The sequence below is a fragment of the Anomaloglossus baeobatrachus genome, chromosome 4 (assembly GCF_048569485.1).
Source record: "Anomaloglossus baeobatrachus isolate aAnoBae1 chromosome 4, aAnoBae1.hap1, whole genome shotgun sequence".
NCBI classification, from domain to species: Eukaryota; Metazoa; Chordata; class Amphibia; order Anura; family Aromobatidae; genus Anomaloglossus; species Anomaloglossus baeobatrachus.
In genome coordinates, this window is record NC_134356.1 from 622,775,150 (window position 1) to 622,795,730 (window position 20,581).

The window sequence follows — 20,581 nt, forward strand, 5'->3', positions numbered from 1 at the left end:
ATTGACATTTTTGGTTTTGGTCACCTTTAAATTAAATGGTTTGTACCAAGGAAAGGCATATTTTCCCAATTGCTTGGGTCTGACACCTGGGACCCATAATTAGGGCTGTGGAGACCAACTCAAAACTATTTCTGGGTGAAGTCAGTGGAAATGTTCTGTCTCCAATAGCATTATTATTATTTTTTTTGTTTTAAATATCTATTTTTAATTTTTAACAATTTACTTTTATAGGAATAGAGAACTATTAACATCATTTTCTTTTATGTATTTAAGTCCCCTATTTAAAAAAAAAACCCTAAACTTTTTACAACAGTAAATGTTTACACTAGATACTCTCCATTTAGCTGGGGCCACCCGAGCGTATGGCATCCGATGTGAGTGCATCAGGTGCAACTCTCGACTCCCACTGTGCTGCAAGTGTAAGCCGAATGTCATGCCACTGTGATCTGATCCTGTGATTGGATCACAGCTGTGGAGGAGAGGGCAGGTACTGCGGATTAGAGGGCGGGATTAATCTCCCTATCTCCTCCATTATCAGCTGATGTGATTATCGCACTGCACTCCGGTGTAATGCGAGTGCAGTGCAAGGTTTCTCTTGCACCCATAGACTTGTATGGGTGCGAGTGAAAACAGATCTGATTCCACCTGCAGCATTCTGCAATTATTTTCTCGGTCAGATTAGGGCTGAGAATATAATCGCAGATGGGAACAGCCCCATAGAGTAACATGGGTCCAGGTGGAATGCGTTTTTTTTTGGTGCTATCACATTTCACTCAGACCGTTTTACCCGCTGTGTATCCTAACCCTTTATGAAAAAGTTGTAACTTTGGCCGACCAGGGGAGTTCAGCTCTCAACTTTCTCAGTCAGCTCCATAGATCGTGAGTGGAGCTGTGGTGCGTGTGCTTAACCTCTTCTCCAGTAACACAAGGCCCCTTTTTGGTTTGTTATGAGTCCCAGTTGTTGCACCCCCACTAATCAGGAAGTTGTCCTGTTTCCGGAAGGATGGCCGAGAACATCAAGACTTGGGATAAACCTTTTAATATATATGTCCACCTTTTAGACCCTCAAGACAAAACAATCACTGATCTCGGGGAGACCAGCCAGAGAAAACAATGCTGGCAGCTAAGAAAGGCGCTCAACAGTGAAATCCTAGGTGCATTGCATATCTTTAAACTCGTCAAAGAGTTGGATATTGACTAAAAGGGCCACTTAATATGGTGGTTATGGTGGTCTCCTTAAAAAGAGCCACTCCTTGGCTAGGTCCTTCATTGAGGGATATCTGGCTATTTTCTGTGTCGAGACTCCTAACAGAGGCTTCACGGACCTTTTTTGATTTGCACCTTTTAGACCCTGGAACTTTAGGACTAGTTCTAGATTAGCACCTCCTGAGGTCAAAGACCAATCATATAATACGGTATACCCTGTCCTTGGGACAAGAACCGCCCTTAGCAATAAGTCTCCACTTTAGTAGAAGGATCTTAATGGGAGATGTTCCGGGGCATGGAAGCCCAGGGGGGTCACCTGCGTTGACCTGAAGATGATCCAATCCCTACCATCATGTATTCTCTGCTTCTGAGGTACACATTCAGATCATGCATTGTGTTACACTTTGAGAAGACACGAGGGCCTGGGAATCAGATGTGTCTGGTTTTAGTGATCCACAAGTGGCTCCCGAGAGGGGAAGGAATTTCTCAGAAGTCTCAGGAAGTGAAACCATCACATGGCGAAGCTCATGTCCTAATATTCTGCGGTTTAGGGTACGCTCACACGAGCGTATAACTCGCATGAGTATCGGACCGCATCACCCGGCGCGCCTAGCTTCTCTGCTGACAGGAGCGGCTCAGCTGCATGTATTTCTATGCGGCTGACATGCTCCTGTCCGGAGAGTGTGCGGCCGCACCGAGTGATGCGGTCCGATACTCATGCGAGTTATACGCTCGTGTGAGCGTACCCTTATAGTAAAGATTTAATTCTGCATAACTTTTCTCTATGTCCAGCTTTACAACTCTTCCATTGTCCATGCAATACAGCAGTGATTGCCTCACATCAAATACTATTTTCCAGTTTACATGAGAAATTTTAGCAATCTAACAGGTCAAGACACGTTCAGAAGTTTTATTTACTAAGCATATTTTACCAGATTATCGGGGAAATTTTAACAGAGCAGACAAGCTTGTCACCACTAGGGGGAGCTGGCTGTATATGATTTTCTAGTGGTAACAGGGGGATATGTATAAATGTATGCGGTGAGCTCCCCCTGGTGGCAGCTGCAGGCAGCCAGTTTGATCAGTAGTGTTTTGTGTTTCCTTTAAAATAAGCCCTAACAGGATTTTTGGGTCTTTTTGGGAGTAAGGCTGTGTGCACACGTTGTGTTTTTATGTGCAGAAAATCTGCACATAACGCATGTTTTGGCAGGAAAAAAGCAGCTTAAATAAACTCACATTATGCGTTTTTTTTTTTTTACCTGCTTCTTTGTGGGTTTTTTGTTTTTTTTAAAATCATGGCAACCTGTGTGCGCATGGTGCGATATCGTTTGTGGTGTTTGGTGCAGTTTGTGGCCCAAATCTGCATGCCTATCCTTATGCCAAAGTCAATGAGAATCCTGAAGTTCTGTGCACACGTTCATTTTTTCCTTGCAGATTTGGTGCAGCATGTCAGTTGTTAGTACATTTTTTCCTGTGTTTTTTTTTTTTAGCCGTTCCACCCATTGTCTTTCCATTAAAAAAAGCGCATGGCACAAAAACGCATTCATATTTTGGTGCGTTTTTTCCGGAAGAAAGTGCAGATTCATGCCGAAAACGTCTGCACCAAATCTGCAGCGTGTGCACATGGCCTTAAGGGGGCTTTACACACTACGACATCTCTAATGCGATCTCGTTGGGGTCACGGAATTTGTGAGGCACATCCGGCCGCATTAGCGATGCCGTTGCGTGTGACACCGATGAGCGATTTTGCATCGTTGCAAAAACGTGCAAAATCGCTCATCGGTGACATGGGGGTCCATTCTCGATTATCGTTACTGCAGCAGTAACGAGGTTGTTCCTCGTTCCTGCGGCAGCACACATCGCTGCGTGTGACACCGCAGGAACGAGGAAGCTCCCCTACCTGCCTCCCGGCCACAATGCGGAAGGAAGGAGGTGGGCGGGATGTTACGTCCCGCTCATCTCCGCCCCTCCGCTGCTATTGGGCGGCGGTTCAGTGACGTCGCTGTGACGCCGCACGGACCGGCCCCTTAGAAAGGAGGCGGTTCGCCGGTCACAGCGACGTCGCTAGGCAGGTAAGTAGTGTGACTGCTCTGGGCGATGTTGTGCGACATGGGCAGAGATTTGCCCGTGTCGCACAACAGATGGGGGCGGGTACCCACACTAGCGATATCGGGACTGATATCGCAGTGTGTAAAGTGGCCTTTAGTCTCTTTTTGCAGTGTAATTTTTTAAATAAAGCTGCTTTGGTTTTGGAACTTCCTGCCATTTGTCTTTGACAAAACGAATTGACGCAGTAATGTGCGGACTTTTACCCGTGGATTTTCCCGTATGTAATGCAATTCTATGGTGACAATTCGCAGATAAAACTCAGCGCACCCACAAGAGAAATTACCATGTTGCAGATTTGAAAAACGCACTGTGGGTCAGTTTTAGGCTATGTGCGCACAAAGCATTTTTGCGTGTTTTTCGGGTGTGTTTTGGGCTCAAAACTGCATGACTGCTTCCCCAGCAAAGTCTGAGTTTTCATTTTTGCTGTTCGCACATAACTTTTTTTTTAAGCTGCGTTTTTTTAGCTTACAAAAAATAAATAAATGGACATGTCAATTCTTTCCTGCGTTTTCCTCCCATGCAATGCATTGGAAAAACGCAGAGATCAAAAACGCAGCCAAAAACGCACAAAAACACGTTAAAAACGCATGCATTTTTTTGCTTTTTTTGCCGCGGGTGCGTTTGCCTTTTTGTGTGATTTTTAGCGGCCAAAAACGCAGCGTAAATAAAACGCTCAGTGCGCACATAGCCTAAAAACTAAGAGTCAAAAGGTGAAAAAAAGAAAAACAATTGAAAAAAAAATGGTATTAAAAACACAAAAATCCAAATGAAGACCTTATAAGTTGAGTATTTGTTGAGTTTTTACTTCAGTGTTTGAGGTTTTTCCCCCTCACTATTTGGTGAGGTTTTTTATTTTTTTACCTCTCTAGTGAGAGTTCTCTTTTTTTACCTCACTATTTAGTGAGGGTTCTCTTTTTTTACCTCATTTGATGAGGGTTCTCTTTTTTTACCTCACTATTTGGTGAGGATTCTCTTTTTTTACCTCACTATTTGGTGAGGATTCTCTTTTTTTACCTCATTTGATGAGGATTCTCTTTTTTTACCTCACTATTTGGTGAGGATTCTCTTTTTTTACCTCACTATTTGGTGAGGGTTCTCTTTTTTTACCTCACTATTTGGTGAGGGTTCTCTTTTTTTACCTCACTATTTGGTGAGGGTTCTCTTTTTTTACCTCACTATTTGGTGAGGGTTCTTTTTTTTTACCTCACTATTTGGTGAGGGTTCTCTTTTTTTACCTCACTATTTGGTGAGGGTTCTCTTTTTTTACCTCACTATTTGGTGAGGGTTCTCTTTTTTTACCTCACTATTTGGTGAGGGTTCTTTTTTTTTACCTCACTATTTGGTGAGGGTTCTCTTTTTTTACCTCACTATTTGGTGAGGGTTCTTTTTTTTTACCTCACTATTTGGGGAGGGTTCTCTTTTTTAACCTCACTATTTGGTGAGGGTTCTCTTTTTTTTACCTCACTATTTGGTGAGGGTTCTCTTTTTTTACCTCACTATTTGGTGAGGGTTCTCTTTTTTTTTTTTTTACCTCACTATTTGGTGAGGGTTCTCTTTTTTTTTTTACCTCACTATTTGGTGAGGGTTCTTTTTTTACCTCACTATTTGGTGAGGGTTCTCTTTTTTTTTTACCTCACTCTTTGGTGAGGGTTCTCTTTTTTTTTTACCTCACTCTTTGGTGAGGGTTCTCTTTTTTTTTACCTCACTCTTTGGTGAGGGTTCTCTTTTTTTACCTCTTTGGTGAGGATTCTCTTTTTATACCTTAGTATTTGGGGAGTTAGAAAAAGACCTGAACCGCACCTCCAAAAATCATACCTTGATCTAATGCCTATAGGCAAAAATTTATATACCTGAACATGAGGTTCTTGGTTTAACATTCAGACTGTATGAACCCACTGCCATGTCATGGCGAACCTCTGAGTGGGTCCCGAACTTATTTTAAGCCTTAAAGGTGCAGCATTCTGCGCCAACCACCGCCACAGCGACAGTGCACCAGAAGGGCAGGTGGCCTTGTGCCTCACAACAACATGCTGCAAGGCTGAGCCCCCATAGCTCCAGGCCCCACCGCCATAAAACTAACAAAGCAATGGCTGCCACACAGCACCAGCACCCTGTGAAAGGAGCTGGCAACTCACCTTCCACAAGCTCCCAGTAATGTGAACTGAGACCAAAAAGACACAACCCCTACTTGCAGTCTCCTAATTAAAACCGCCTGTGCCAAATGGGAGGAGTGCTCAGTACACACACTGGGAGCTTGTGGAAGGTGAGATGGCCGGCTGCTTTCACAGGGTGCTGGTGCTGTGTGGCGGCCATTGTGAGCACCCATGGCTCCAGGCCACACCATCCCACTGACACAAAACTACATCATTGATGTAGTTTTGTGTCAGTGGGATGGTGTGGCCTGGAGCCATGGGTGCTCAGTCTTGCAGCATGGGTGTTGTGAGGCACCAGGTCACTTGACCTGCTGGTGCACTGTCGCGCGGCGCTGCACTCTTAAGGCTATGTGCCCACGGAACAGTGTTCCCGCGGATTTTGCCGTGGAAAACAATACAGACACTTCATTTTATCCTATGGGATTTTGGGGTGTGCTGTATCATTGCTGTGGTATGTGCGGCTGTGGAAAATGCTGCGGATTTCCCGCAGCCGCACGTAACTGCATGACAATTATTTATGCGGAAATATCTGCAGATGTCCCGCCTTTCCACTATGGAGATAGAGGCCTGGACTTCCACAGGTTTACCGCAACAAAAATGCTCGAATCCCGCAGCAATGGATAGCTGCGGATTCCGGGCAGCAGCTGCGGTAAACCTGCGGAGAAACCTGCGGCAAAGTCCACGGGTACGTTGTCCCGTGGGCACGTAGCCTAAGGCTTCATATAAGTTAGGGACCATTCAGAGGTTCGCCGTGACGTGGCAGTGGCTTCATACAGTCTGATCAGAATGTTAAACAAAGAACCTTATGTTCAGGTATATAAATGTTTGTCTAGTGTCATTACATCAAGTATAGTTTTTGGAGGTGCGGTTCAGGTAATATTATACACTTATTGCACATTTTGGTGAGTTTTTTACCTCAGTATATGTAGCCAAAACCAGGAGTGGGTGATAAATGCAGACATGGTGCCCGTGTTTCTATTATACTTTTCCTCTGATTGTTCCTCTCCTGGTTTTGGCTACAAATACTGAGGTAAAAAAACTCACCAAATACTCAACGTGTGCACGTGGCCTTAATCCCTTTGCAACCTACAACGTATATTTACAGCATCGGTTGTGTCCCTGCCTTTGATGTGAGCTTGCATCTTTCCTGCACGTCGGCTGATCTGATCAGCCATCATGTGCCTCTAATGCGGGCGTCACATGGGACGATCTATCGAGCGATCGCACCCGCCCCCGTCGTTTGTGCGTCACGGGCAATTAGTTGCCCGTGGCGCACAAAGTCATTAACCCCCTGTCACACGTACTTACCTCTTGGACGACCTCGCTGTGGGCGGCGAACATCCACTTCCTGAAGGGAGAGGGACGTTCGGCGTCACAGCGACGTCACACAGCGGCCGGCCAATAGCAGAGGAAGGGCGGAGATGAGCGGGACGTAAACATCCCGCCCACCTCCTTCCTTCCGCATTGCCGGCGGGACGCAAGTAAGTTGTGTTCGCCGTTTCCGGGGTGTCATACGGAGTGATGTGTGCTGCCTTGGGAACGATGATCAACTGGCGCACAGAAGGAGAAACGACTTTTTGAAAATGAGCGACGTGTCAACGAGCAACGATAAGGTGAGTATTTTTGCTCGTTCACCGACGCTCGTAGCTGTCACAAGCTACGATATATCAAACGATGCCGGATGTGCGTCACTACCGACGTGACCCTGACGACATATCGTACCGTGTGACGCCCTCATAACAGTTGCGGGTGGTCCGGAGATCTTCCTTGCGGCTGTTAACCAGTTAAATTCCCTTGTCAATCCCTGACAGCAGGATTTAATGTGCAACAACCGGGAGCGGGTCATTTCCCGCCCCATCAGCGGTCCCGTGTCGTGATCTTAGGGTACCAATGAGTTGTCATAAGAGCCGAGAGTCATCTGATGACCCCTGTCACTATCGTGACATAGTTCCTGTCAAGGTTGACAGAGCGCCACCAGTCACAGGAGATCAGCATTTCTGCTGTACAGTGCAGGGCAGATGCTGACGCTCTGTACAGCAGAAGCGATTGGATGATTGCAGCTTCAAGTACTAGTAAAAAAAAAAGTAAAAAAAAGTTTTTTTAAAAATATGAAAAAAATAAAACTTTCAAATCACCCCTCCTTTTGCCCCATTAAAAATAAAACAATTAAAAAACCCCACATATTTTGTATAGCTGAGTTAATAAATGTCCGATCTTTCAAAATATAAAATAAATTAATCTGATTTCTAAAGAGCGCAACAAAAAAAATTTAAAATCCATAGAATTATATTTTTTGGCCACTGCAAAATTACGATAAAATACAATAACAGGCGATCAAAACATCGCATCTGCCTAACAATGGTATCAGTAAAACCGTAAGATCAAGATCCAAAAAATAAGCCGTCACTGAGCCCCGGATCCCGAAAAATGAGAATCAGAAAATGGCGACAAAGTAAATTTTTTTTTAATTTTTTTTTTTTTTTTACAAACTTCTGAATTATTTTTTTTTTTTACCACTTCGATACAAGTAAGACTATACATGTTTGGTATCTATGAACTCGTACCAACCTGAGGAATCATACTGCTGGGTCAGATTTACCAAATAATGAAGATGGTAAATAAACCCCCCCCCCCCCCCCCCAAAAAAAAATTGTGAAATTCTACTTTTTTTTTTTTTTTGCAATTTCACTTGCTGATTTTTTTTCTTTTTAAAAAATCACAACCCCTTTCTTTTTTAGAGGTTTATTTTTTCTCGAACGTGTTTTGTGCCGCTGTCTGATTGGACAGTGCCGCCTTTGCCACATTTTTCATCTCGCAGTCTCTACTGTTCTCAATACGGGTTTTTCCAAAAACTGAAGCAGATGGTGTGGCATAGAACGCTCCATGCGGATCCACGCGTTTTGGGTCGGTCCAATGCAGGACATCCCTGTGTGTTAGTACTGGCCCAAAGATCATTTAACCCTTTTGTTGCCCATTTGTGTGCTGCCGATCTCTTTTTTGCACCTGTATTCCCCTCTGGGCTCCTCATTACATTTTTTTTTTATCACTGTGATTAGTTTTGCTCATTATTGGATTTGTAAAAACCAAGAACATTTTGAGCCGTCAGTGAGGTCCACAGTGCCCCTGCTTCTGAATGGGCTCATTCACCGCCTCATATATGCGCATGTACTACATGCATTACGGCCCTCGGCTTCCACACAGCTCAATTCAGCTATCTGGTTGCGCTTCTACACGGTGCATTACGGCCTTGAGTTGGCAGTGCGCCCATCCCTTTAAGAGCTCGCTAGAATGTGACAGCAGGCTGGAGGCTTGTAAGTCGGAGGCGAAATAGGCGCTTTCTTAAAGGGATTTTCATGTATTGCAGCCAATCCTTGTTCTCCGGTCGCGTTGGCACCGCCTTTCCCTTTAAAGTGCCGCTGAGTTGTAGTCGGAGGGCAGAAAGTAGTAGCAGCCGCCGCTATGTCCCGGGTGTGGGTGCTGCTGGGGCTGCTGTCCGCTCTGGCGGCCTCAAGTGCCGGATACTTCCCGGAGGAGCGCTACAACCCGGAGTCTCCGCACAGACAGCCCACCGTGCTGATCGCCCTGCTGGCCAGGAACACCGAGAGCTCCCTGCCCGACGTGCTGGGGGCGCTGGACCGGCTGCGCTACCCCAAGGACCGGCTCTCCCTGTGGTGAGACCAGGCGCTGTCACCCTGCGGAAAGTGGCCATTACTGGTCCAGCGCTGCCCTGCCCGGGCTCCTCTCCTCCGCTCTCTGTGCCGCTCCTGCCCGGGCTCCGCTCCTCTCCTCCGCTCTCTGTGCCGCTCCTGCCCGGGCTCCTCTCCTCTCCTCCGCTCTCTGTGCCGCTCCTGCCCGGGCTCCGCTCCTCTCCTCCGCTCTCTGTGCCGCTCCTGCCCGGGCTCCGCTCCTCTCCTCCGCTCTCTGTGCCGCTCCTGCCCGGGCTCCGCTCCTCTCCTCCGCTCTCTGTGCCGCTCCTGCCCGGGCTCCGCTCCTCTCCTCCGCTCTCTGTGCCGCTCCTGCCCGGGCTCCGCTCCTCTCCTCCGCTCTCTGTGCCGCTCCTGCCCGGGCTCCTCTCCTCTCCTCCGCTCTCTGTGCCGCTCCTGCCCAGGCTCCTCTCCTCTCCTCCGCTCTCTGTGCCGCTCCTGCCCGGGCTCCGCTCCTCTCCTCCGCTCTGTGCCGCTCCTGCCCGGGCTCCGCTCCTCTCCTCCGCTCTCTGTGCCGCTCCTGCCCGGGCTCCTCTCCTCCGCTCTCTGTGCCGCTCCTGCCCGGGCTCCTCTCCTCCGCTCTCTGTGCCGCTCCTGCCCGGGCTCCTCTCCTCCGCTCTCTGTGCCGCTCCTGCCCGGGCTCCTCTCCTCCGCTCTCTGTGCCGCTCCTGCCCGGGCTCCTCTCCTCCGCTCTCTGTGCCGCTCCTGCCCGGGCTCCTCTCCTCCGCTCTGTGCCGCTCCTGCCCGGGCTCCGCTCCTCTCCTCCGCTCTCTGTGCCGCTCCTGCCCGGGCTCCGCTCCTCTCCTCCGCTCTCTGTGCCGCTCCTGCCCGGGCTCCTCTCCTCCGCTCTCTGTGCCGCTCCTGCCCGGGCTCCTCTCCTCCGCTCTTTGTGCCGCTCCTGCCCGGGCTCCTCTCCTCCGCTCTCTGTGCCGCTCCTGCCCGGGCTCCTCTCCTCCGCTCTTTGTGCCGCTCCTGCCCGGGCTCCTCTCCTCCGCTCTGTGCCGCTCCTGCCCGGGCTCCTCTCCTCCGCTCTCTGTGCCGCTCCTGCCCGGGCTCCTCTCCTCTCCTCCGCTCTCTGTGCCGCTCCTCCCCGGGCTCCGCTCCTCTCCTCCGCTCTGTGCCGCTCCTGCCCGGGCTCCGCTCCTCTCCTCCGCTCTCTGTGCCGCTCCTGCCCGGGCTCCTCTCCTCCGCTCTCTGTGCCGCTCCTGCCCGGGCTCCTCTCCTCTCCTCCGCTCTCTGTGCCGCTCCTGCCCGGGCTCCTCTCCTCCGCTCTCTGTGCCGCTCCTGCCCGGGCTCCTCTCCTCCGCTCTGTGCCGCTCCTGCCCAGGCTCCTCTCCTCTCCTCCGCTCTCTGTGCCGCTCCTGCCCAGGCTCCTCTCCTCTCCTCCGCTCTCTGTGCCGCTCCTGCCCAGGCTCCTCTCCTCTCCTCCGCTCTCTGTGCCGCTCCTGCCCGGGCTCCGCTCCTCTCCTCCGCTCTCTGTGCCGCTCCTGCCCGGGCTCCGCTCCTCTCCTCCGCTCTCTGTGCCGCTCCTACCCGGGCTCCTCTCCTCCGCTCTCTGTGCCGCTCCTGCCCGGGCTCCTCTCCTCCGCTCTCTGTGCCGCTCCTGCCCGGGCTCCTCTCCTCCGCTCTGTGCCGCTCCTGCCCGGGCTCCGCTCCTCTCCTCCGCTCTCTGTGCCGCTCCTGCCCGGGCTCCGCTCCTCTCCTCCGCTCTCTGTGCCGCTCCTGCCCGGGCTCCGCTCCTCTCCTCCGCTCTCTGTGCCGCTCCTGCCCGGGCTCCTCTCCTCTCCTCCGCTCTCTGTGCCGCTCCTGCCCGGGCTCCTCTCCTCCGCTCTCTGTGCCGCTCCTGCCCGGGCTCCTCTCCTCCGCTCTCTGTGCCGCTCCTGCCCGGGCTCCTCTCCTCTCCTCCGCTCTCTGTGCCGCTCCTGCCCGGGCTCCTCTCCTCTCCTCCGCTCTCTGTGCCGCTCCTGCCCGGGCTCCGCTCCTCTCCTCCGCTCTCTGTGCCGCTCCTGCCCGGGCTCCGCTCCTCTCCTCCACTCTCTGTGCCGCTCCTGCCCGGGCTCCGCTCCTCTCCTCCGCTCTCTGTGCCACTCCTGCCCGGGCTCCTCTCCTCCGCTCTCTGTGCCGCTCCTGCCCGGGCTCCTCTCCTCCGCTCTCTGTGCCGCTCCTGCCCGGGCTCCTCTCCTCCGCTCTCTGTGCCGCTCCTGCCCGGGCTCCTCTCCTCTCCTCCGCTCCGCGCTGTGCCGCTCCTGCCCGGGCTCCTCTCCTCTCCTCCGCTCCGCGCTGTGCCGCTCCTGCCCGGGCTCCTCTCCTCCGCTCTCTGTGCCGCTCCTGCCCGGGCTCCTCTCCTCTCCTCCGCTCTCTGTGCCGCTCCTGCCCGGGCTCCGCTCCTCTCCTCCGCTCTCTGTGCCGCTCCTGCCCGGGCTCCGCTCCTCTCCTCCGCTCTCTGTGCCGCTCCTGCCCGGGCTCCGCTCCTCTCCTCCGCTCTCTGTGCCGCTCCTGCCCGGGCTCCTCCCCTCCACTCTCTGTGCCGCTCCTGCCCGGGCTCCTCTCCTCCGCTCTCTGTGCCGCTCCTGCCCGGGCTCCTCTCCTCCGCTCTCTGTGCCGCTCCTGCCCGGGCTCCTCTCCTCCGCTCTCTGTGCCGCTCCTGCCCGGGCTCCTCTCCTCTCCTCCGCTCCGCGCTGTGCCGCTCCTGCCCGGGCTCCTCTCCTCTCCTCCGCTCCGCGCTGTGCCGCTCCTGCCCGGGCTCCTCTCCTCCGCTCTCTGTGCCGCTCCTGCCCGGGCTCCTCTCCTCTCCTCCGCTCTCTGTGCCGCTCCTGCCCGGGCTCCGCTCCTCTCCTCCGCTCTCTGTGCCGCTCCTGCCCGGGCTCCGCTCCTCTCCTCCGCTCTCTGTGCCGCTCCTGCCCGGGCTCCGCTCCTCTCCTCCGCTCTCTGTGCCGCTCCTGCCCGGGCTCCGCTCCTCTCCTCCGCTCTCTGTGCCGCTCCTGCCCGGGCTCCGCTCCTCTCCTCCGCTCTCTGTGCCGCTCCTGCCCGGGCTCCTCTCCTCCGCTCTCTGTGCCGCTCCTGCCCGGGCTCCTCTCCTCCGCTCTCTGTGCCGCTCCTGCCCGGGCTCCTCTCCTCTCCTCCGCTCCGCGCTGTGCCGCTCCTGCCCGGGCTCCTCTCCTCTCCTCCGCTCCGCGCTGTGCCGCTCCTGCCCGGGCTCCGCTCCGCTCCTGCCCGGGCTCCGCTCCTCTCCTCCGCTCTCTGTGCCGCTCCTGCCCGGGCTCCGCTCCTCCGCTCTCTGTGCCGCTCCTGCCCGGGCTCTGCTAGTCTGGTTGCCCACCTATGTACAACCTATAGAGGGGTATCATGTACTGTATCTGTCAAGTTTTACTTATCACTTTTTGATTTGCGTTCTCCAGAGCAGCATTCACAATTCTGCCTGTTAAAGGGAACCTGTCAGCAGATTTGTGGCCTATAAGCTGCGGCCACCACCACCGGGCTCTTATATACAGTATTCTAGCATGCTGTATATAAGAGCTCAGGTCGCTGTGAGAACATAAAAATCACTTTATAATACTTACCTAACAGTCGCGCTGTGGGCACTATGGGCGTCTCCAGTGCCGGCGCCTCCTCTTTTGGCCATCTTCGTCCTCTTTCTGAAGCCTGTGTGCATGACGCGGCTACATCATACACACTCGCCGCTCCTGCGCAGGCGCACTACAATACTTTGATCTGCCCCGCTCAGGACCTGAATGCCGGCAAGTGTGGATGATGTAGGACGCATCATGCACCGCGGCTAGAGAAGGAGGATGACAAAGATGGCTGAAAGAAGAGGCGCCGGCATCGGAGACACCCATCTGACCCAACTCCACAGCAGCAACCGTTAGGTGAGTATTATAAAGTGTTTTTTTATGTTCTACACAGCAGCCTGGCCTCTTATATACAGCATGTTAGAATACTGTATACAGTGTGTCCACCCATATCCTGTCCACCACCATTAACTTGAGAACGGCGGCAGCTATAGGCATAGAAGTGTGTCTAGGTATAGTAAAGTAGCTATGCACTAAGCAATGAAACCACCTATAGCGCCGCCTGGTGGAAAACAGCATTTTGTTCTTGAAAACGGTACGATACCTTGCATACAGAAATGCTATGATATGAAACCCATGACCCCCCCCCAAAACATTGAATTCTGGTCACGCATATGGCCCTCATTTATCTTTGATGCTCACAGTGGCCACCGTCAGCTGCAATGCACATCTGGACTCTGGACAGCATACTGTATCTTGCTGCACGTTGTGCAATATGGTAGGTGACACGTTTGCACAAGCATCTGTGATACGTCGTCGTAGGTCCTGCAATGTTGGTGGAGGGGTCGCATACACCTGCTGTTTGATGTGACCTCACAGAAAGAAGTCCAATGAGGTCAGGTCAGGTGAGCGTGGAGGCCACTGCACGCAGCCACCATACCCAATGGCTTGTAGGAAGGTCTCCATGAGGTATCGCTTCACGTCCGCAGCCTTGTGAGTTTAACACATTCTAATCATAGCATTTCTGTATGCAAGGTGTCGATTCGTATTGAATTGATGAAGCCCTACAACTTTGTAATTCACCTTTTTTCTGTATCTCGTTCCGTTTTCGAGATAAAAATGCTAACTCCGTTGTTTTCCACCAGGAGGCGCTATAGGTGGTTTCATTGTATAGCGCATGGCTACTTAAGGCTGCTTTCACACCTCCGGTTTTAGCAGAGCCGGCCAATCCGGCTCTAAAACCTATGCAACGGATGCAGCGACAAAACCGCATCCTTTGCATAAGTTTTTACATGCGACCCATCCAGTTTTTGCCGGTTGCGGCACGCTACTGAGGATGCGCAGTGGAAAAAAAACGCATGCGGCGTCCATAGGCATGCATTGCAAATCGCGCCGCATCGGCCAGATCCAGCGCAATGCGTTTTTTTTTTTTTTTGCCAGACAAAAAAAGTGCCAGGCAATGTTCCATCCGGCCGCCGCATCGGCTAAATCTGCCGCATGCGGCAAAAACCAGACGGAACGCAAGCCCATGCGTTACAATACGGCACTAATGTAAGTCTATGCAAAAAAAAAACGCAACCGGCGGCAAAAAAAAATGGTTGCGTTTTTTCTGCAAACTGCAAAGCGCCGGATTGTGCCGCACAGGAAAAACCGGATGTGTGAAAGCAGCCTTACTATACCTAGACACCACTTCTATGCCTATAGCTGCCGCCGTTCTCATGTTAATGGCGGTGGACAAGACATAGGTGGACACACTGTGTAAGAGCCCACTGGTGCTGGCTGCAGGTTATAGGGGCCAAATCTGGTGACAGGTTCCGTTTAACCCTGTTATAGCCGGGTGGGAGGGGGTCGTTTTCCAGAAATCACATGACGATGACCATTCCCAGATTCACTGTTTGATTTGAGGATTTGCTATCCGCTGAAAATTTTGGGAGATTTCAGCTCTGAAGTTTTGTAGAATTGTGAATGCAGCTCTGAAGTACAATATAACAGTAAGTATTGTTATGGGTTTACAAAGTTACATATTGATTGATATAGAGGTATTGTCTCAGCGGCTTTAGGCTGCCCCCCTCTCCTTCGTCCTGATACTTTACCCTGCCTCATTGCATCCACTGTGTAACTTTCTAGATCACAAGGGTATGCCATCTTCCAGCCCTCTTATTGCTGGGGCACATCAAGCAGAGCGGAGGTTATTGAACAACGGAGTTGTGTTTAATGTATCCCACTCCCTTACTTTACACTGCAGCTTTGCTTATTAGGCAGAAAACCTGCATAGTGGGGAAGTAAGGCTGGAGTCACACTTGCAAGAGACTCGCGAGAGTCTCGCATTGCATCACCCGGCATGACCCGCCGCTCTCCAGACAGGAGCGTCTCAGCTGCATAGAAATACATGCAGCCGACCCGCTCCTGTTAGAGTGTGGCCGTGCCGGGTGTTGCAATGCGAGACTCACGCAAGTCTCTTGCAAGTGTGACTCCAGCCTAAGTCTTACTGAGGTGTAGTATACAACCATAGCATACTCTTCCTCCTGATGATAACTAATGGGAATTATTAAAGGGCTACTAACCCTAATGCTGTGGCTACATAAAGGCTTGGTCACATGAGTAAAGATGGCCGCCACATACGGCCCAGCGTTTTGAGACTCCCTTGTTGCGTTCCGCTCCTAAAGATGAGAATGGCCAAACTGTCTCCTCCAGGGACAAGCGACTGTGAAAGAGAAAATAAGTCATGGGATGAGATTAAATGGTGATTATAGGGCAGGTGCAATGTATAATCTAGGCTCTGCATGGCTGATAACAGAGAGCAATATACTGTAATTACTGCAGAGAGCTGTCTTTGTCCAGCTGTAAAGATACGGGGCCCTCTAGACGGCTGGTCATTATGAGGGGACAGCAGCCCTTATGGATGGTGCTCTGCAATCTGTACCCCGTTGTGATGTAAAGTGGATGCTTCTGATACAAGCGGCCACTTGTGGCTGATCCATCTGCGTTACTTACTGTTGCAGGGTGGCCACCGACCACAACTTGGACAACACCAGCAGTATCCTCCGAGAATGGCTCATCAACTGTCAGAAGCACTACCACCACGTGGAGTGGAGGCCGCAGGACCACCCGAGGTGAGGGGTGGCGGGGGGCTCATACTGGGATTATAGGGCTATATCTATAGGAGATGGATCATCGCTGGGTTCTAATACTTATCTATCTACAGTACTGACCAAAAGTTTGGACACACCTTCTCATCTCTAGAACAACTGTTAAGAGGAGACTTTGTGCAGCAGGCCTTCATGGTAAAATAGCTGCTAGGAAACCACTGCTAAGGACAGGCAACAACCAGAAGAGACTTGTTTGGGCTAAAGAACACAAGGAATGGACATTAGACCAGTGGAAATCTGTGCTTTAGTCTGATGAGTCCAAATTTGAGATCTTTGGATCCAACCACCGTGTCTTTGTAGAAAAGGTGAACGGATGGACTCTATATGGCTGGTTCCCACCGTGAAGCATGGAGGAGCAGGTGTGATGGTGTGGGGGCGCTTTGCTGGTGACACTGTTGGGGATTTATTCAAAATTGAAGGCATACAGAATCAGCATGGCTACCACAGCTTGCAGTGGCATGCTATTCCATCCGGTTTGCGTTTAGTTGGACAATCATTTATTTTTCAATAGGACAATGACCCCAAACACACCTCCAGGCTGTGTAAGGGCTATTTGACTTAGGGCTGCTTCTCACTTGCGAGTTTCTCGCAGTAGAGCAATGTGAGAAAAACTCGCATTAGAATCGGACACATGTTAGTGAATGATTCAGCTCTCATCTGCGATTTTTTTTTTTTTTCTCAGTCCAAATCGGACTGAGAAAAAAATCGCAGCATGCTGCTTTTTTGCGAGTTTCTCGCACCATTTGTCCCAATGATTTCCTATGGAAGGGGATTAAAAATAGCATCACACACGCGCACCACCGTTCGCATTTGCGAGTGTGGCAGTAACTTCGCTCATTAAATATTCAACAGATGAATGTGACATCACATTCCAAAAGGTAAATTAAATGACACATGTGTAATAGCTTTTAGATAATTAAGATGTTGCATGAAACTAGCATCGCAAACGCGACACACACGCGAGCAAAAAGCATCGCAGTTGCGTTGCACTCGCACCTAACGTGAACTAAAATCAGCCGAGTTTTTTTCAGCCCAGTCGGACCGATTTTACTCGCATAGATGTGTTTCCACCCTAAGAAGGAGAGTGATGGGTGCTACGCCAGATGACCTGGCCTCTACAGTCACCAGACCTGAACCCAATCGAGATGGTTTGGGGTGAGCTGGACCGCAGAGTGAAGGCAAAAGGGCCAACAAGTGCTAAACATCTCTGGGAACTCCTTCAAGACTGTTGGAAAACCATTTCTGGTGACTATCTCTTGAAGCTCATCAAGAGAATGCCAAGAGTGTGCAAAGCAATAATCAAATCACAAGGGGGCTACTTTGAAGAACCTAGAATATAAGACATATATTCAGTTGTTTCACACTTTTTTGTTAAGTATTTCATTCCACATGTGTGATTCATAGTTTTGATGCCTTCAAAGTGAATCTAGAATTTTCAGAGTCATGAAAATAAAGAAAACAAATTGAATGAGGTGTGTCCAAACTTTTGGTCTGTACTGCATATGTACAGTATATATATATATATATATATATATATATATATATATATATATATATATATATATATATATATATATATATATATATATATATATATATATATATATATATATATATATATATATATATATATATATATATATAATTTATTTTTTTTTAAACCTGACATTGTAGCAATATATGGCTGTGCTGGAATAAGATCTCTGCTGGAATGTGTAAGGGCTCTGTACACATTAGGAGAAAGGTGACGAGCCCGCTGTGATGTGTGAGGACCTCCTGATTCCTCCTCCGACAGATGACGCCTGCGGAGAGAAGGAGCGCGCTGCTGATATTTCACCCCCAATCATCTTGTTTTCAGAGGGATAAGCTGCTGCCACACTCCGCACTCCTTTCTCCCCTTTACAATACATGACTGCTCAGCCAATCGCTCATGTCAATGGGAGAGCAGGAGAGAGCTGTCTGATGACACTTATAGCATGTGTGGCCAGTCTAAAGAACCCCCCCCACAGACACAATTGATGGCTTTGGTCAGGTGGGATCTGTCAAAATAGAAGAAAAAGGGGAAAAAATGCTACCTGATTATTCAGATCTAGTGATGAGCGGGCACTACCATGCTCGGGTGCTCTGTACTCGTAGCTAGTGATGAGCGGGCACTACCATGCTCGGGTGCTCTGTACTCGTAACTAGTGATGAGCGGGCACTACCATGCTCTGGTGCTCTGTACTCGTAACTAGTGATGAGCGGGCACTACCATGCTCTGGTGCTCTGTACTCGTAACTAGTGATGAGCGGGCACTACCATGCTCTGGTGCTCTGTACTCGTAACTAGTGATGAGCGGGCACTACCATGCTCTGGTGCTCTGTACTCGTAACTAGTGATGAGCGGGCACTACCATGCTCTGGTGCTCTGTACTCGTAACTAGTGATGAGCGGGCACTACCATGCTCGGGGGCTCAGTACTCGTAACTAGTGATGAGTGAGCACTACCATGCTCGACACTCAAATGGGCATGACTCTGACCAATTGTAATGGAAGTCAATGGGGAACACCTCTTCCTAAAAAATGCTCCAGTTATCCATTGACTTCCATTATACTCGGTACATGAGTCGCGCTTGTCAGTGTCCGACTACTGATTACGAGCACCCGAGCATGGTAGTGCCCGCTCATCACTAGTTACCAGTACTGAGCACCCGAGCATGGTAGTGTCCGCTCATCACTAGTGACTAGTACTGAGCAACCGAGCATGGTAGTGCCCGCTCATCACTAGTGACTAGTACTGAGCAACCGAGCATGGTAGTGCCCGCTCATCACTAGTGACTAGTACTGAGCACCCGAGCATGGTGGTGCCCGCTCATCACTAGTGACTAGTACTGAGCACCCGAGCATGGTAGTGCCCGCTCATCACTAGTGACTAGTACTGAGCACCCGAGCATGGTAGTGCCCGCTCATCACTAGTGACTAGTACTGAGCACCTGAGCATGGTAGTGCCCGCTCATCACTAGTGACTAGTACTGAGCACCCGAGCATGGTGGTGCCCGCTCATCACTAGTGACTAGTACTGAGCACCCGAGTATGGTGGTGCCCGCTCATCACTAGTGACAAGTACAGAGCACCCGAGCATGGTAGTGCCCGCTCATCACTAGTTACGAGTACAGAGCACCCGAGCATGGTAGTGCCCCCGCTCATCACTAGTTACGAGTACAGAGCACCCGAGCATGGTAGTGCCCGCTCCTCACTAGTTACGAGTACAGAGCACCCGAGCATGGTAGTGCCCCCGCTCATCACTAGTTACGAGTACAGAGCACCCGAGCATGGTAGTGCCCGCTCCTCACTAGTTACGAGTACAGAGCACCCGAGCATGGTGGTGCCTGCTCATCACTATTGAGACATCAATGTAACAGCGTCATTTCTCTGTGGTTTTGCACCCATAAAGTCACACCTACCATCCAGGTGACCGCTGCCGCCAATCACTGACCTTGGCGTTTACTTATACAGCCCTGACTGACTGCTTAAGCCAGTCATCGGCTGCAGCGGTCATGGGAATAGCGGTCTTGAGGTCCTTTCTGAAGGACCATCGGCGGAGCACGGGAGCGGAGATGCTGGAGCAGTTTAAAATGTGTTACAGGTTTTTTTTTTTTTTTTAATTAGTATTAATAATAAATTATTATTATTCGATCCCTGACTTGAGTTTTGAATGCTTTTCTCATTTTTGATCCATGTACTGACACCTGATCAGACTTTTTTTTTTTTATTTTTTTTTTTTTTTTTTTTTTTGTCCTAAGTGCTAAGTGACTTTGGGATTTGGAAATGGGGGACCTCTTTAGTCCCTGTTGACTCCGCATTTCTCTTCAAACAGACTTCTCCGCCACAATTAGTGGAAGTTGCAGCAATTGGCCCCTCACCAGGCTGACGTACAGGCGTGGCTAAAAGTGTTGGCACCCTTGAAATTTTCCCAGAAAATTAACTATTTCTCCCAGAAAGTTATTACAATCTCACATTTTGTTATACACTCTGTTTTTTGTGTTGTTCCAATACACAACGAAATAAAAGGGGGGGGGGGGTCTAATTGGACATGATTTCACACAAAACTCAGGGAAAAAAAAAATCTGAATATTTTCCGCAAACTGTAAATTTTTTTTTTTTTTTTTTTTTCTCCTGACGGTGCTGTGGGGACCTGATACTTTATTTTGCGGCACAAAACACCATTTCTTTTTCGCTCCTAATTGGGAGACCCAGACAATTGGGTGTATAGCTATTGCCTCTGGAGGCCACACAAAGTATTACACTTAAAAGTGTAAGGCCCCTCCCCTTCTGGCTATACACCCCCAGTGGGATCACTGGCTCACCAGTTTTGTGCTTTGTGCGAAGGAGGCAACACATCCACGCATAGCTCCACTTTTTAGTCAGCAGCAGCTGCTGACTATGTCGGATGGAAGAAAAGAGGGCCCATACAGGGCTCCCAGCATGCTCCCTTCTCACCCCACTGTATGTCGGAGGTGTTTGTAAGGTTGAGGTACCCATTGCGGGTACGGCGGCAGGAGCCCACATGCTGATTCCTTCCCCATCCCTTTTTACAGGGCTCTGGGTGAAGTGGGATTTACTGGTCTCCAGGCACTGAGACCGTGCTCCATCTACAGCCCCTGGAGAAGATGCTGGATGGAGCGGAGTACATCAGGGACATGGCCCTGCTTCCTCAAGGTACTCTGTGTCCCCGTGCATTTGGCGCTCACACCGCAGCATGCTGGGTGTTGT

The 20,581-nt window shown here is 50.4% G+C and overlaps 1 protein-coding gene across 1 annotated transcript in view; it reads left to right on the plus strand.

The window, feature by feature from the left end:
- Window positions 1-8,871: 8,871 nt before the first annotated feature.
- Window positions 8,872-20,581, plus strand: part of COLGALT1 (collagen beta(1-O)galactosyltransferase 1) — a 99,588-nt gene continuing 87,878 nt past the window's right edge. Inside the window, exons 1-2 of the mRNA XM_075346307.1 lie at window positions 8,872-9,139; window positions 15,684-15,794. Of these exons, the coding sequence (XP_075202422.1) occupies window positions 8,928-9,139; window positions 15,684-15,794 (323 nt within the window). The 5' untranslated portion in view covers window positions 8,872-8,927. The remainder of the gene's footprint in view (window positions 9,140-15,683; window positions 15,795-20,581) is intronic.